Source organism: Tenebrio molitor, chromosome 7, assembly GCF_963966145.1.
Source record: "Tenebrio molitor chromosome 7, icTenMoli1.1, whole genome shotgun sequence".
NCBI classification, from domain to species: Eukaryota; Metazoa; Arthropoda; class Insecta; order Coleoptera; family Tenebrionidae; genus Tenebrio; species Tenebrio molitor.
The window spans coordinates 12,819,050-12,835,750 of NC_091052.1; the positions used below are offsets into that span (position 1 = coordinate 12,819,050).

General features: G+C 37.6%; 3 protein-coding genes across 3 annotated transcripts; all 3 read right to left on the minus strand.

Moving 5' to 3' along the window:
* Window positions 1-537: 537 nt before the first annotated feature.
* Window positions 538-5,200, minus strand: LOC138135041 (uncharacterized). The gene is made up of 13 exons (XM_069053677.1): window positions 5,054-5,200; window positions 4,896-5,000; window positions 4,611-4,847; window positions 4,377-4,562; window positions 4,208-4,331; window positions 3,947-4,155; window positions 3,767-3,898; window positions 2,302-2,481; window positions 2,142-2,246; window positions 1,856-2,095; window positions 1,494-1,806; window positions 1,230-1,447; window positions 538-1,183 (listed from the first exon to the last, which is right to left on the minus strand). Exons 1-13 carry the CDS (start codon window positions 5,141-5,143, stop codon window positions 1,028-1,030), a joined length of 2,295 nt encoding a protein of 764 aa, XP_068909778.1. The 5' UTR covers window positions 5,144-5,200; the 3' UTR covers window positions 538-1,027.
* Window positions 5,201-6,504: 1,304 nt separating this feature from the next.
* Window positions 6,505-8,147, minus strand: LOC138134669 (venom acid phosphatase Acph-1-like). The gene is made up of 7 exons (XM_069053064.1): window positions 7,997-8,147; window positions 7,846-7,950; window positions 7,561-7,797; window positions 7,328-7,513; window positions 7,159-7,282; window positions 6,901-7,109; window positions 6,505-6,849 (listed from the first exon to the last, which is right to left on the minus strand). The coding sequence occupies exons 1-7, from the start codon at window positions 8,084-8,086 to the stop codon at window positions 6,703-6,705; spliced, it is 1,098 nt and encodes a 365-aa protein (XP_068909165.1). The 5' UTR covers window positions 8,087-8,147; the 3' UTR covers window positions 6,505-6,702.
* Window positions 8,148-12,394: 4,247 nt separating this feature from the next.
* On the minus strand, window positions 12,395-14,526 carry LOC138134371 (venom acid phosphatase Acph-1-like). The gene is made up of 5 exons (XM_069052590.1): window positions 14,277-14,526; window positions 13,938-14,036; window positions 13,647-13,886; window positions 13,082-13,597; window positions 12,395-12,794 (listed from the first exon to the last, which is right to left on the minus strand). The coding sequence occupies exons 1-5, from the start codon at window positions 14,469-14,471 to the stop codon at window positions 12,615-12,617; spliced, it is 1,230 nt and encodes a 409-aa protein (XP_068908691.1). The 5' UTR covers window positions 14,472-14,526; the 3' UTR covers window positions 12,395-12,614.
* Window positions 14,527-16,701: the final 2,175 nt, after the last annotated feature.

Here is a 16,701-nt window from a genome sequence, read left to right on the forward strand (position 1 = left end):
TCACAGAAATGAAGTGCGTAAAAAAACATCCTTTTTATTGGAACTGAGATATTTAAAAAAACGAAAAGGAAAAAAATTAAATAAAATATTGATAAAAAAAATTGTGCACTGATTTTTTTCATTCTACTCATCTCTCTTGAAATGAATTTTTTTATCCTCAAATAATCAAAATGCAGCGCCTAAAATTTCAATTCAACTTTTTTTATTTCAGGACAACCTGCCGAAACTCTCCTAAGAAGAATCATGTCAAAATTTTTTATTGTCTTGAACGAAAAACTTTTATATTTAAATTGTTTCTGTTCTAGAACATTGTGAAGATTTTGCAAAGAAATTTTGCCTTGTCAAACCTTGTTCCCCACACAGAATTCTTTAAACGTCACCTGTCCTTCATTTCTGTTTTGTGCAACTGGACCAAAACCAGCCCTCGCCCCCCACATTAAAATTTCCTCAATTCTATCCCGACTTTACAGCTGTAGTAAAATTTTGATTGATAAACTGGCATAAACACTATTCGCTTTGTGTCCATAAAACTTCGCATACTTCAAATCAGTTTTATTCGGCGTCATTTCTACAAATCTATATTCCAGCGAGATCAGATTTTTTTATTGTATTATTTGTTCATGTGAGTAAATCCGGGTTGCAAATTCCTCAGTCCGTCGGAAAGACTTCGCCTCCGTCATTCACCAACAGTCGGCCATACAGCTGGTGTTATTGTTATTATTGTATTGATTTTTCCTGGGAGACCTTTAGTTTGAATCTAATTCAACGGCGGAGAATGAACCGGCATTATCACAGGATGAAAGGATAAGCCACACTTAAAATTACAACTGTCAGGACGACCCTACAGGAATGTAATTCCGAACGTACAAGTTTTAAATATTAATTTGTGGTAGATAAATAAATCTAATACTGACACTAACATACTACAAAACTATCGATTGGGGGCGGAACTCATCTCGAATTATTTAAAACGTGAATAAATAACGCAGGATCGTAGCCGTGCGAAATATGAAAGCGTTTTTCTCCCTTAATCCAAATTAACATGCGAATGGCATTCCGCCGTATAATTAACAGGAACGTGGGGTTCTGTAATTCGTATAAAGTCGTTTAGAGGGCAGAGTGTATCGCACCCCTCCAACTTCAGCACTTCGGGGGTGCTGTCCGCGTCCCTCAGGTACAACACCTGAAACTACAATACAGAATCTACTCGCAACTCCCCAATCCTTCACCTTGACTCCGTGACTCTGCAACTCCGTGATCCAGTGCAACTCCACAATCGCGGATGCGGTGTACTTCGGTACGTGAGGCTGGAACAGATTCAGCGCTGCTAGGATGTTGATCACGTTGTTTTCGTGTCCCGAGTATAGGAAGATCTTGCGTTCTAGAGGCACCAGAGTGCTGTTGGCTTTGTTGACCATCTGGTCGATAACCTTGCCCAACATCCTTCCTGCAACCACCACATTACCCAAAACCACACCTCTCGACTCTTCTACCTCCGTTGAGCCGCTTCAAGATGGAGTTGTAGTTCTCGTAGAAGCATCTCTTGGCTGTTATCTCGTGCACCTCATCCGGATACACCGACTTGGTCCACTCCGGTAGAGTCAAGTTCATGACGTCTTCAGCGTTGAGAGTTTGGTAGACTCCAAGGACGTTCAACATCTCCCTCATCGGTTTCTTCGTCTTCTCCTCCAGATACTCGTAGATGTGGCGTTTCGCTTTGATCTCCCTTTGGACCACATCCGACGACAGCACCTCCTCCAGTTCTTTCACATAAGTTGGGCAATAGTAGGTCGGCCGCCTGAGCGTCTGCAAACCGCGATAACGTCTGCGTGTCAGATTTGACCTTTCCACTTACAAAATCGTATCGGTCTTTATCGTAGCGATAAGGGATTGGCATCCAGGGGATCGACTCGTTCCACGTTTGGGACCTCGAAGGGGGGAACAATCCGGCTAGAACTAGAAGGACTGTCATCTTGGTGCGCTCGTAGTCGGTGCTGTACGCGGCTACGGTCTCAGGGATGTAGATGTCGCCCAGAAACGAGTCATACCGAGTGCGGAGGACTTGTCCCAACTTGTACGAGCCTTGTTTGCCTTTCTGTGGGGCAAAAATCAGATGGGAAGGTTTATTCGGGGGGACTCACGTTGGTCAACGCCCCCCAGCCCATGGGGGCGAAGGTCTCGAAGGTGTAGGGGTCGGTGGGGTAGGCGTCCTTGAGCTCAGGAGTGCGACTGCCGTGCCGGAAGAACTAAACTCTTGATGTTACAAAAGCAAGGACAAATGAAGTACGAGTAGCTACTCACCACGTGGACAAGTCGCAAAGTCTCGTGGTTCGCATCGATGCAGATGGATAAAGCCGCCACGGACCATATAATTACAACAAGCTTCATCTCAATAAAAAATCCAATCGAAATGTTTTGTTGAGAGAACGTCGCAAGTACCAGTTCAGCACCGTACTGAGACCCAATTCTGTGATACTCATTTTATAAGATGAACCAACAGTACCGGACTCTCTTTAACATTGACCTTAAGTAACATTTATTGTCGTTCAATCAGTGGATGTAAAATTATTTTTATTGTGATGATTTACGTTTGTGCAATTACGTAACACGAAGCATGTCAGTGCGTGGTATTCTCCATAATTTTTCAGTGGCTGTTGAAGAATTACCAAAGTGATTGAGTAAACAAGGTGATAGTGGTCAGAGACGCGTCAACATCTCATTCATAAATATCAGTGTCCTGACTTAATTCAATCAAACCAATGATCTCAATAACAAAGCAGATGATGCGGCCAGCGAATATGATTTCTTTTGTGTCGAGGTTGCTTTGTCACTTTGGAATTAAATGTTTTGTCGAGAAAAAACAACGAACCTCGGGGATTATTGGTCCAGATAAGCGAAAATAAAAGCGTTTGGGTGCCACTGAAAAAACCGAAACCTTGTACTCGTTAACTGGAAATTTCTAGTTTTTATCTGTCGATTTTCTTTGAATTGTCGTATTTTTCCTCGTGTTCTTGTTTCATAATGTCATCGTGACCAGAGATTTTGATGCGTTAGTGTAAGGCGTATTGTTCGATGAAAAAATTAGCTCTTGCACAACAAAAACTATTTGTGGTTATCTAAGAATACTTTGTAGCGTTATTTATTGCGTATTGAGAGATAAGTCTGTATTTTTAGAAGCAATCGGAAACGGTTTCTGTACCGTTGATTGCACAGAGACAAATCTAATGTTTTTGTGGCCCCTGATAGCTCTAGCTTTTTCAATAAAAAAAATCTTTATTCCCAGGAAAAGTACAGTGTCGATGACCTGTCAGGACTCTGGGAAAATTTTACACAACAAACATTTAAATTTAATTTATGTCTTGTCCTTTAATTAATCCATGTTTTAATTAGGTACTATTTTAGAAACAATCACAATAAGAATCTTTCTTATCACCTATTACAGTTGACTACATTCTTGCAGTTTCCATTATCTATTTCTACCGACCAAAGTTAGATGGCGCTCATACTCTTGGGTCAACTTGTCAAAAAATCTACAATCTGTGAAACTTGCACAATATTTATTACCTGATGTGATAACTTTGAGCCATTGCCCTCAAACATGATACAACAATTTTTTTGGAAGGAAATAAAAATGGTTTATTTTTCTGCTTCCTATCTAGACTTATTTTATTTATACTAAAAACAAATCAAAATAAATTACACTTAACTAATCCATATCTTTCACAACATGTTCCAGCGCAATAATCCTCAAATTCTATTTCGCTCAGTCGCATTCTTTTTCATTTTCTGGCAAATATTTCTTGTAGAGCTTGACCAGGCGCTCGAACCTGCAGAAGTGTCTACACTTTGGTAGTCTCATCCTCTTGGGTTTCCCCGTTGTGTAGTCTTGGTAGAAAATCTTGAACAACAATATCAAACGAGTTCTGAGTTAATTCGACCAATTTACCTTGACGCTTCTGACTCCTTTGACGTTGTGAATCTCGACCAAGATGTACGCCCCATATGGCGGAACATGCGGATAATATATTCCCAAAAGTTTCATCAGGAACGCAATATTGTATTCGTGAGCCGAATAGAGAAACATTTTTCTGTTTTGGGGCAATAAATTTCGCATTTTGGACTCGGTGTCGGTGATAATCTTCTTCAAGAGGAATCCTACAAGTTTCAAAATTATTTATTTCAAAAGCATCATCGCAGTGGTGATTACCTGAAGATAACCTCTTCATCTCGGGAGTCGCCGTAGAAACGTGATACCCCAAGTCTGTCAACTCATGCAAAACTTGTGGATAAACTTGTCTTGTCCACTCTGGCAACTCGAGACCATTTTCAAGCTAGAAAATAAATTTAGTCTCGAATTAACCCTCCACAATATCTACCTCTGCGCTTAGGGTGAAATACATCTCAGCCATCTCTCTGACTGTTGTGTTAATTCCTGCATATCTCTCCAGATATTGCGCTACTTCACTGTAGTTGCTGTACAGCGCTCTCCTTTCAGACGTTTCGATATATTCATAATACAACTTGAAGTAGCGAGGACAATTCTCATAGGACTCTCCTAACACCTGTTCAACACATTAAAACCGCCAAAATTTGAATTTGGATTCACTCACGTGATCAACTTCGATGGGCCAATAGTTGAAAGGCACCGGTTGCCATTTCAGATGTTTCTCCCAAATCAGTTCGTTTTCAGGTGGGAATAGCGACGCCAGGACCAGTTGTAAGGACATTTTCGTCCTGCGGTAGTCGGTAGAGCGTGCATCAACAGTATCGAGAGTAAAGGTCCCCAAGAATTTTCCATACCTTTTTTTCAAAGCTTTACCTAACAAGTACAGCTTTCTTTTTCCCGCCTAAAATTCAAAATCTTCACTTGGGGAATTTGTGCCTTGGAAAAATACATTTGTGAGTTGACCATACCCGACTGGGTGGTAAGTAGCGTTGACGTGAGGATCGTAGGGGTAGACGAAGCGTTTGTCAGGTGTTCGGTCGCCATGTCTGAAGAGCTGAAATCATTTACTTATCGCTTATTTTTTTAAGTTTAAATTGAGTATGTTACCACGTGGACCAGTTCCAGAGAATTATTTTTCTCACTTGTGGCCAATACCGCTGAGACCAAAATTACAAAGTAAAGAAGTAACTTAGTCATTATTGGTGTAAATGAATTAATCAATGGAATTTGAATTGTTATATAGTCGCACGTGTTCTACTATCTGTTCGAAATGTTATCATTTGGTATGTTACACGCGGTCATCATTTCAGGTTCATCGCGGTTCTCAGCTTTTTATCGTTGCGTAGTAAATCAATTATTTTTTCTTTGTCTTCTGATTACAAGTGTAGACAACAAAAAAGAAATAAACAATTTGCAAATTTTCAAAAAATTCAAATTAGTCTCCATTTTCTTTGACGCTTTTTCCCTCTAGTTGTGCTCGCTGTAATTACAAGAAGGGGCGTTTCAGATCGCTGCAACAGCTGCAGATTCCTACCTCAACTGATTCTGCACTTGCAGGCTTTGATAATGATTAATCGTGCGATTAGGTCTTTCTGTCGTTCCAGAAATTGGTCAATAGGGCAGAGGAGGTCGCATCCGGGTAGAGCCAGGTCGCTGCCTGCAAAAAAGAAATTTACAATGTCGCGAATCAATCATAATTTTAAATTGAATACATTTTTTTGGTATCTCCAATTCGTTACACAAAAAAAGATTGGACTGAAGTTGGAATAGTGACGTCTGATAAGTCAAAAAACAATACATTTTTTGACACATTCAATTAATTTTCTTCTGTTACTTAATCGTTGTCGCGGATTGCGCACAAGCCTTGGCCTTGCCAGACGACAATTAAAAAATCTTATATTATTGACACACTAAGATATTCGTTGTACGGATTTATAAAAATCCCTTGCACTTCTTCGTTTTCTGGAATTGTTCGGACCCTCCAAGGGCAACTTTCAAATTAGAAAATCATCTAACATTTTCAACTCAAATTACGTCTTCTTCTGCATCTGGTTTGCAAGTCATTGCCACACTAGATCCTAGTTCCGCAACTAGATAGCTCTTGATTTATAATGTCATCATGAGAAGGAATTATAATGTGTTATTGTAACGCGTGTCAGCCAGTAAAAAACATAAACAACTCTTGCACATCAAAAATTATTTGTGACTATCGAAGGATCGTCTGTAGCGTTAAATTTGACGTATTGAGAGATAAGTTTGTATTTTTAGAACCAAACGGAAAAGATTCGTGTATCGTTGTTTGTACAGAGAGGAATCTTTTTTTTGTGATAACTTGAGTTTTTTAATAAAAATATCTCTATCATAAGAAAGACTACAGTTGATAGGGTTGAACTGCAAAGACTTCCAAAAATCTTATCACAATTTATCACTGCTACTAAACACCAGACACCCTTATTACCATTTATTGCAGTGAACTATATTTTTGCAGTTTCCTTTATCCGTTCCTAGCCACGCTCGTTAGAGCTTGTTGTGTAGTCGCATAAAAAAAATACAAAATGTGAAACTTGCATAATATTTATTACCTGATGAGATAACCTTGATAATGCTCCCAAACATGATAAAACAATTTCACTTTGAAGGAAATTAAAATGTTTCATTTTTGGGCCTCTTATCGATACTTATTTTACAACTATAGTAAAAATAAATTACTCTTAACTAATATAGATCTTTGACAACTGATTCTACTGCCCTCAGCTTCACTCTTCTACCCTTTCACATTCTTCTTCACTCTCGGGCAAATATTTCTGGTAGAGCTTGACCAATCGCTCGAACCTGCAGAAGCGTTGACACTTTGGTAGTCTCATTCTTCTGGGCTTCCCCATAGTGTAGTCTTGGTAGAAAATCTTAGACAACAATATTAAATCAGCTCTAAACATCCTATTCAACTAATTTACCTTGACGCTTCTGACTCCTTTGACGTTATGAATCTCGACCAAGATGTACGCCCCATATGGCGGAATATGCGAATAATATATTCCCAAGAGCTTCATCAGGAACACGATATTATACTCGTGCCCCGAATAGAGAAACATTTTTCTGTTTTGGGGCAACAAATTTTGCATTTTTAATTTGGTGTCTGTGATAATCTTGTTCAAGAGGAATCCTACAAGTTTCGAAATTGTTTATTTGAGAAGCGTCGAAGTGGTGATTACCTGAAGATAACCTCTTCATCTCGGACGTTGCGGTAGCGACGTGATACTCCAAGTGTGCCAGTTGATACAACACTTGTGGATAAACTTGTCTTGTCCAGTCTGGCAATTCCAGTCCATTCTCAAGCTACAAAATAAATGTATTTTTGAATTAACCCTCCACACTATCTACCTCTACACGTAGGGTGAAATATATCTCAGCCATCTCTCGAGTTGTTGCGTTGATTCCTGCATGTCTCTCCAGATATTGCGCCACATCACTGTAATTCCCATACAAATTTCTCCTGTCCAATGTTTCCATATAATCGTAATAGAGCTTTAGGTAGCGGGGACAGTTCTCATAAGCCTCCCCCAACACCTGTGAACGCATTAAAACCGCCAAAATTTAAATTCGAATTCACTCACGTGATCCTTTTCGATGGGCCAATAGGTGAAAGGCACCGGTTGCCATTTCAGATGTTTCTCCCAAATGAGTTCGTTTTCAGGTGGGAATAGCGACGCCAGGACCAGTTGCAAGGACATTTTCGTCCTGCGGTAGTCGGTAGAACGTGCATCTACAGTGTCGACGGTAAAGGTCCCCAAGAAATTACCATATCTTTTTTTCAAAGCTTTCCCCAAGAGGTAGAGCCTTCTTTTTCCCGCCTAAAATTCAAAATCGTCACTTGGGGAATTTGCCTGTTGAAAAAATACATTTGTGAGTTGTCCATTGCCAATTGGATAGTAAGTGACGTTGATGTGGGGGTCGTACGGGTAGAGGCGGTACTTTTCAGGTGTTCGATCCCCATGCCTGAAGACCTGAAATAATGTTTAAGAAAAAAATAAGTCCTGATGAACTGTTTACCACGTGGACCAGCTCTAGAGAATTTTTTTCCTGACTCGTGGCCAAAGCCACTGAGACCAAGATTACAAAATAAAGAAGTAGTTTAGTCATTGTTCATATAAATGAATTAATCAATGGAACTCGAAGTGTTATATACTCGCACGTGTTCTGCTATCTGTGCGAAGTGTTATCGTTTGGTGTGGCACACGCGGTCATCACTTCAGGTTCAGTTTTTTATCGTTTCATATCAAGTCACTTATTTTTTCTTTGTCTTCTGATTAGAAGTGTCAAGAAAACAGAAAACGAATAAACAAGTTAAGAATTTTATAATTTCTGTTGACGTTGCTGTTTCTTACTTGTGCTCGGTATAAATACAGCAATAGTTATTTGTATCACAAGGCTAGAAAATGCCATTTTGCAAGTGCAAGCACGGTTTGTGGCCGAGGCCCACAGTGCAAGCTCTTGCAAAACATTTTCTAGCCGTGTAATACACAAAATTTTTTCGGCCGACAATTCATTTAAAGCAAAATATTACTTATTTATAGAGGCTGATTCACGTAGCCCGTTCATGAGAAACTTTCTGGTTTCCCGAAATCATATTAATAATTATTATTAATAATTACTATTACTTGATAGTATTATCCGTAATAGTGTATGTACTCCGGCAAAATTGCCGTGCCGCCGGGTGGAGGTGGGATACGAATGAAAATTGGTAATTGACTATAATAGACTACTTCAAGTTCAAATGAAATATTTTCAAAATTGTGGCACTTCCGGAAATACCGGAAATCAACGCAATCTTTATTTTTTTAAATGGAAAGGCCTCATTTTGACTTCACATTTCGATTCTACGTTAAATTTTGAGTTTAGAACGTCTTTTTGCCAACACTTATCTGTCATTGTTTTTGACCTATGTCATCTTTTTTGCAAAAAAGCGAGGTTGCAGGGCTTCATTAACAAATTTATAACTCTTGAACCATCGCAAATAAATAATTGATTTTTTTAGTTGAATTCCTAAAGACCTGGCCGATCTTTTCCGCCATTAGTGATATTTTTTTATGTTTCATACGTCTACTGAAATTGTTTTCAAAATTGCTAATGAAAAAATGTCAAAAACTTTATCTTTTTAAATGGCAACCACCATTTGTGACACTAGATATAAATATAAAATTTAATTCTAAGCCTACTTTTATTAACATTGTGTATGCCTATTCCCAGCCCTTTTGGAGTAATTTCGATTTTTTAAGTAAAATATTCTTTTTTTTTATCAAACAATTGTTTTATTTGAATTTTTATTCAAAAATTACATGCAATAAACAGTAGATAACAACGAAATAATAAAAAATAAGCAAATTAACAAACAAATATTTTCAATGAAATCATTTACATTAAAATATTTTTTTGTTAATTTGCTTATTTTTTATTGTTTTGTTGTTATCTAATATTTATTACAATGCTATTTTTGAATAAAAATTCAAATAAAACAATTGCTAATAAAAAAGAATATTTTATTCAAAAAATTGAAATTACGCCTAAACGGCTGCAAATAGACATACATAATGTTAATAAAAATGGCCTTAAAATGTAATTTTACATTTACATCTAGTATCAGAAATGGTAGTTGCCATTTAAAAAAATGAAGTTTTCGACATTTTTTGATTATCAATTTTAAAAAATTGCAGCAGGCGTATGAAACACAAAAAAAAACGTCGTTGATAGCGCAAAAAAGCGGTCGAATCTTTGGCAGGTCAGTAAAGTAAAAATAAATTATTTATTTCTGATGGTTCAGGAATTATAAATTTTTTAATGAAGCCCTGCAACCTCACCTTTTTGCAAAAAAGATGACATAAGTCAAAAACGATGACAGATAAGTATTGACAAAAAGACGTACTAAACTCAAAAGTTAACGTAGAATCGAAATGTGAAGTCAAAATGGGGCCTTTCTATTTAAAAAAACAAAGATGGCATCGATTTCCGGTATTTCCGGAAGTGCCAGCATTTTGAAAATATTTCATTTGCACTTGGAGTAATCGATTATAGTCAAATACCAATTTTCATATTAATATGATTTTGGGAAATCAAAAAGTTTCTAATGAACGGGCTACGTGAATCAGCCTGTATACCTATTAAGGGCATAATTAGGAGATTATGGTACCGGGGAATGTTTAAAACCCGAGGAACGAGGGCTTTTAAATTCCCGAGGGTCATAATCGACAGTTATGCCCGTGGTACATACAACGTTTTATTCTATTTTATAATTTCTAAAAGATTCATGGCCGGTTGCACCGCACTTTTAATCCAGTGATTAACGTTAAGTATTACATATTTAATTTGACAAGTTTATTTGCACCGCACTTTAAATAACGTTTAATCTTTGTTTAATAAAGTAGCCAAAATTGGCGAATTAACCCTTAAATAGAGTTTATGTAATGTCATTAATGTCAATGTGACTTCAAATTTAAAATCAACATGGAAGATTTTGATGATTTCTTGGAGATCATAGATTTTGGTTTCCATGGTTTCAGTTCACAAGGTCTAAGGTCTGACCGTTTTCATGAACAGGATAAATTTAGGTTTTATTCGAGGTTCCATCTCACAAAAGCAAGTGTTTTACATTTTTTGAATTTAATTGAAGAGGAAATAGAATTTCCTGCTGATACGTAGGTACTATTCCGGACACGGGATTTTGGCCAACTTTTTTTTGACATTTCTAAAAAAAATGATGTAAACCAATCATTAGTGTCATTAATAAATGACAATTATTAAAAATCACTTTGAAGTTTTTCTTGTGACATCAAAAAATCAGGGAAATGGCATTATCGAGTCAAAAGTTGGGTTATATTATATTCAATAAAGGCCAGTTCACACATATTTGTCAGTTAGATGTGGCCAAGATTCCATGTCCGGAATAGTAAGTTGTTGTAAGATATTTCGCAATTGTTTAACAAAAGCACATTTTACTTTAATTTTATTTACTTCTAATTCTGCTAGTTCCAATGTAGCATCACAATCAAACTCATTTGTAAGTCCTCGTACAGTTTTTTTGTTAACACCAGTCTTGTGTGTTTCCTTTTTTCTTTGGCAGCCGTTTTTCTTGTTTGTTGGACACACTTTAAAAAAAATCTTTGTAGCGACTTCTCAGGTTTTGACTATTAAAATCCTTGGCAATTTTCGGCCAACACTGACTTTTTTCCTCCGAACTAACCACGTGTGTTTTTTGATTCGCTATGATACTCTTGTACTTATGTTTTTATGTACAATACTCAAAAGAAGCGTTTTTTCCTCCGGGAAATAATTCTTTTTTCCTCGTTTTTCATCATTCTACAAAATGGAAATAGTTACTTTTCGAACTTCTCAAAAATTGTTTACAATTTATTCTGACTTTTTCCACTTTTTCTTGAAATTGTCAACTTTGAAACTGTCAAATAGCCGCGCCTCTAACGGAATTCTTCTTCCGTTGTCAAGGGCTTGCTTACAATTCGATTATTTTTGTTTAAATTAATTAATTAATCATGTTTACTTAAACAGACTTTAAAATATGCGGTGCAACGAAACAAATTTTAATACACCATTAAATTTTAATCTCGTTTTAGTTAATACATGATTAACGAAAATGCGGTGCAACCGGCCATCAAACAAATCAACTAAAAGTTGTGTCCATGCAAATTTAGTTAGCTATTTTGATGTTGTTAGGGTTACTGTGTATATAATGTACGATTTTCTTTAATAAAATAATGTTTGATACCATTGTTTGAATAATTAAAGCAACCGTTGCTTGGCAGATTTTTGACTGATCTGTGCCATAAAGACGATTATTGACTAAGGGCCTGATTTCTAGTTGACTTGCGACGGTCGCACTTATTGTTGTCATGGTAACGGCGCAAGAGAAAAAGATGACGCATATTGGTAATTAATGTGTAGGACAAAGATAGCTACACATTTGCGCTGCACCACCTATTTGCCACCATGACTTGAAATCGGGCCCTAAAATAGAATAAAACAATTTTTGTTAAAAAATTACCAGATAGGAATTTATTTTTTTTCCATTGGCAACATAAAGGATTCAAAAAGCGACTGTCACGACAAAAATCAACCAATTCCTCAAATAAGTATGCAAAACCGTCGTCGTCGTTTCTGTTATTCCTAACCCATCGCTTGAAACCCCCCTCGGCCCCTACTGCTATACACGATGTATATAAATTTTCCCGACATCAATATTTTACACTTAAAAAATTGTACAAAAATGCCACATGACACTGACATTTTGTGCTGCCAACCTAAAATCTTTCATTAAAAATTCCTGTGTCGATTTTCTTGCATAGGCAGGGAAATGCTAGTTTCCAGACGATTTAGACGAATGAAAAATCAGTGTTTCTAGACGGAGGCCGAAAAAGACAATCACAAAGGTAACAAAAAGAATTGTAACAGTTTGGAAATATTTATTTTCTACCACTACAACTGCCTCGGTATAAAAATGATTACATAGTCGTCGAATAAATAGGATTAAATGTGAGGATCAATACAATTCCTCTAATACTTAAGTTTAAAGTGCGTCCATTTTTGGCAATTTTTGGCGACGCTTCCGCCCTCTAGTTCTGTCTATATGAGGCAAAAATTGCAGATCCCTGCAAATTCTTCACTATCTCAAGTGGTTGTCGGGCGTAGCGACTTCGTCGAGCTTGCAGGCTTCTTCGATGGAGACTGTGGGAATCAGGTTTTTCAGCAATTCCAGAAACTGGTCAATGGGGCAGAGCAGGTCGCATCCGGGCAGAGTGAGGTCGACTGGTTCGGTGGCTTCGGTGTCATTTCTGTAGCGCAACTGCAAAAAAAGGGATTTACAATGCCGGCACGAATCGTCATAACTCTAAATTGATTCAGCTGGTTTTTTTGCTATCTGCGATTTGTTACAGAAATAAATCGGAGTGAACTTCGAATGGTGACGCCTGATAAGTTAAACAAACAATACTTAATAATTTTTGGCACGTTCGGTTTACTTTCTTCTATTGGCCAATCGTTATCGCTGACTGGGCACAAGCCTTGGCCTTGTCGGCCGACAATAAAAAAATGTAATAATATTGACACACTAAGACGTTCATCCTTGCTTACTTTGATGTAGAACTGGTCGGCCGATTTGCGCACTTCGAAGGAGATCGCGCTTCCGTAGGGGGGCACGTGGGGCTCGGTCACTCCCAGAGCGTTCAGCATGTACCCCAGCGTCGACTCGTGCCCCGAATACAAGAAAATTTTCTTGGTGGAACCCCCCTCGATTTTTTTCTGCGAATCGTCCAAAATCTTCTTCACCATGAAACCGGAATTGATCTGCTTGACTCTTGGGTCGAAGTTGTGGTATCCGTACACTTGGCTTGCTATGCTCTGGGTCGGCTCCGGAAACACGTCTTTGGTCCAGTTGGGCATCACCAATCCCATGTCGTTCTCCGTCTTGAATATGAAGTAGATGTCTTGCATGTCTGCAGGGTGACGCATCGCCTTTCCTGATTTGTTCTGGATGTAATCGAAAGTCTCCTTGTACGGCTTGATGAAAACCTCTTGCACTTCCTCGTTCTCTGGGAGGTGGTCGAGCACGTGGGACTTGTACGCACACGACCCCGAAGGGTGGAACAACTGCAACTTCCAAATTAAAAAATCATCTAACATTCCCAAGTCTGATTACATCTTCTTCTGCGGCTGTCTTGTACGCCACCGGAATGGGCTGCCAGACTAGGTCCTGGTTCCACAACTGGATCTCGCTGGGTGGAAACAATCCAGCGAGTACCAACTGTGCACTCATTTTTGTTCTGGTAACGTCAGTGCTCCTCACGTCGACGTAGTCTTCAGTATAGACGTCACCTAAGAAGTCTTCGTAGAGATTTTTCAGGTAGCGTCCCAATTTGTACTCTCCTAGCTTTCCCTCCTGTTGGACAAAGAGTTAGAGAAAAGGGTGTGACTCGAGGGGTGGGATTACATTAGTGAGACCTCCCAAACCGATGGGGTAGAACGTCTCGTTCTTGTTGGGGTCTGTGGGGTAGAAGGCATAAGTGGTACGAGCTCCATGCCGGAAAATCTGCAAAATTGATTACTTATTAAAACATAATTAGAGCCACCCCATCGTAATTATTTTCACAATTAAATTCGATTGTAGATAATTAGATACGAGGATAATAAAACAGTCACGTTGCAACCTTGATTCGTAATGAAGGTTAATTGATGTGGAAGACATAGGTCAAGAATGTCCACCCACACACGAATTCTTCTCTCTATTTGTAAAATTCTTGCGGTCCGTTTGAAAAAATTTGCAACTTACCACGCTCACAAGAATTAATTCGGTGTCTTCGTCGGATGGAATCACAGCTCCACTTACACACAAGAACACGCTTAAGTACAGTACTGCTTTCAGTATGAATGCCATAGTGTTGTGACTTAAGTAACTGGTCCTTTCAGGAATTTGTAAATTTATATAGTTCTCCCACCTTTCTGCCCGGTGTCCTTGATCCTTCATTTACCCTATGGTAGTTGCGATTTTCGATACAAACATGAGGCTATCTTCTTATCAGCAAACACTACGGAATTAGGAATGTACGAAAATGTGCGTCAATATTGCATTTTCGCAAAGACTTAAAAATTAAACACGAGTAATAATTTTTTCTCGTGAGAAAATAAATCGTAAATTTTTTATCTTTGCATGGCAACATTTTATCTTGACGTGGGAAAATAAATAATAATAAAGTAGGCACTCGTTTCTTGTTTTGTTTGATTGGAAATTAATTAAAGGTACTTGTGATAACAGTAGACGAAATATAATTTAATTTGATGTAATGATAATGAAGATCAGTCGATAATTTTCTGCGGGGCTTTGTTGTATTTATCTTGTTAAAAATTCGCAAATGTTTCAATAATTAAGTGTTTATTCAATCAGCAAGTACAGTTGTGGTGCATGGAATTCCCAAACCACATCTTTCTTTAATGTAAACAACCAGAGGTGTTGAGATTTTCCCATTTAGAGGAATTACCGCAATTATGCGGAAAATCGGATATTTTTGTTATCAGGCCATAAACCGATAAATAAATAGACAGAAAACTTATTTTTGTATTTCTCAGAATAGATAAATGAAAACAGGAAATATTTTCCGCATTTGAGTAGAAAAGTTGAATTGTAAAATCGTCTTAAAATCGATCCGTTACAAAAATTATTACGTTTTCTAAAATTTCAAGTACATTGTGCTTGATTAGGCTGAGACATTGCTTCAATTTCGCTATCTGTGAGATTTATGGCAATAATATTTACTTGGATTAATTCCGTCTTGTTTTATTTAAAAATACTTCCGACATCATGTTTACAGGATCTCTTTTAACATTCCTGACATTTGACACTGTAAAAGTTAATTTGACATATTGACAGATTCTCCAAAAGACAAGAGCACCAAAATTTTGTTTAGCGTATTCACACCCTGAGAGTACCATCGTCGAAAGAAGAAGTGGAGATTCTGTTGAATTTTGATCTAGGGGAAAATCAGTAATGTGGTATTGTAGGGATATTTTTTTTGTCCACATAATCCACCAGGTGCGCGTTTGGCACGTGAGCAGGATGTGATATTTACACTGGAGGGTAAAAATAGACAAGTTGTGTGTAAAATCTTCACAGCCAATGACGTATTTTTCAAAATATTAAAAATAGTGTTTTTCAAAAAATGTGTTGGTAGCCCTGTCGACAAAATACTCCAACACCTGTCTATAATCTGTTCTGGTGTGTCGCAAGGCCATCTGAATCAAAAAGCTACGCTTATAAGGCCGTTTCAATGTACATAATAATTGTTTCTGCAGAGTGGCCATAAAACAAAAGAAGACAGAACCTTATTGCGCGCCCTCGGTGGCCGATTAACGAATCAAAGCTACAATATTGGCGGCAATTTAAAATATTACCCTTCTATTTTACATGAAATGGTAAAAGCGTGTTTCATTTGTGGGGCAAAAGATGTTCGCTTATTTGAAATTCGCAGCAATATGAAACAAAGACGAAAATGGTTCGAAGCTTTTGAAACGTTTTGCGGTAAGCAAATTTATGGAGACAATGATAAGCACAACCTTTTAATTTGTATTTGTAATATAAAAGACTACAACAATTACGGATTACTCAGAAATTTGTGAGCAGCATTTTCAACAAGTCTCTATAATTACATTACAACCCCCAAAAGACGACGCTTATGTAAAGATGCTGTTCCTTGTCCTTCTATTTTTGTAAGTACCTATAATTAAAAAAGACTTGTGGTGTTTATTGCTACATGAAATATACGTAGAAGCGAAGTCAACCACGACATATGAGAAAACAAAATGAGCTTCCTCTTCTCATTTTTCGATTAATTACGTATTAGTTTTCACAGTCATAATTATAATTACTGTCATTTTATTAATGTTTTTGTTTTTTAGGCTTTTCCCACTGAAACTCCGGTTGAAATTCCTGTACCCCAAAGTCCTGTAGAGTCTTTCATCATTCCAACTGTTCCAATGACATCCAAATCAATTCTAGTAAATAGTATTTCTGCGCAGTATATGCCACCAAATGGTTGAGATAATGGGCCCTCATTTGCTAGAAAATCCAGTACTTTCATCTTGTCTAGTACATAAAAATCAGAACTGCAAGCTGATAACAACTGCAACGCTGAAACCAGTTTTAGATAATACATATTTGTCAAGAAAAAACAGATTTATTAAAGAGGAAATGTGCAATCCAG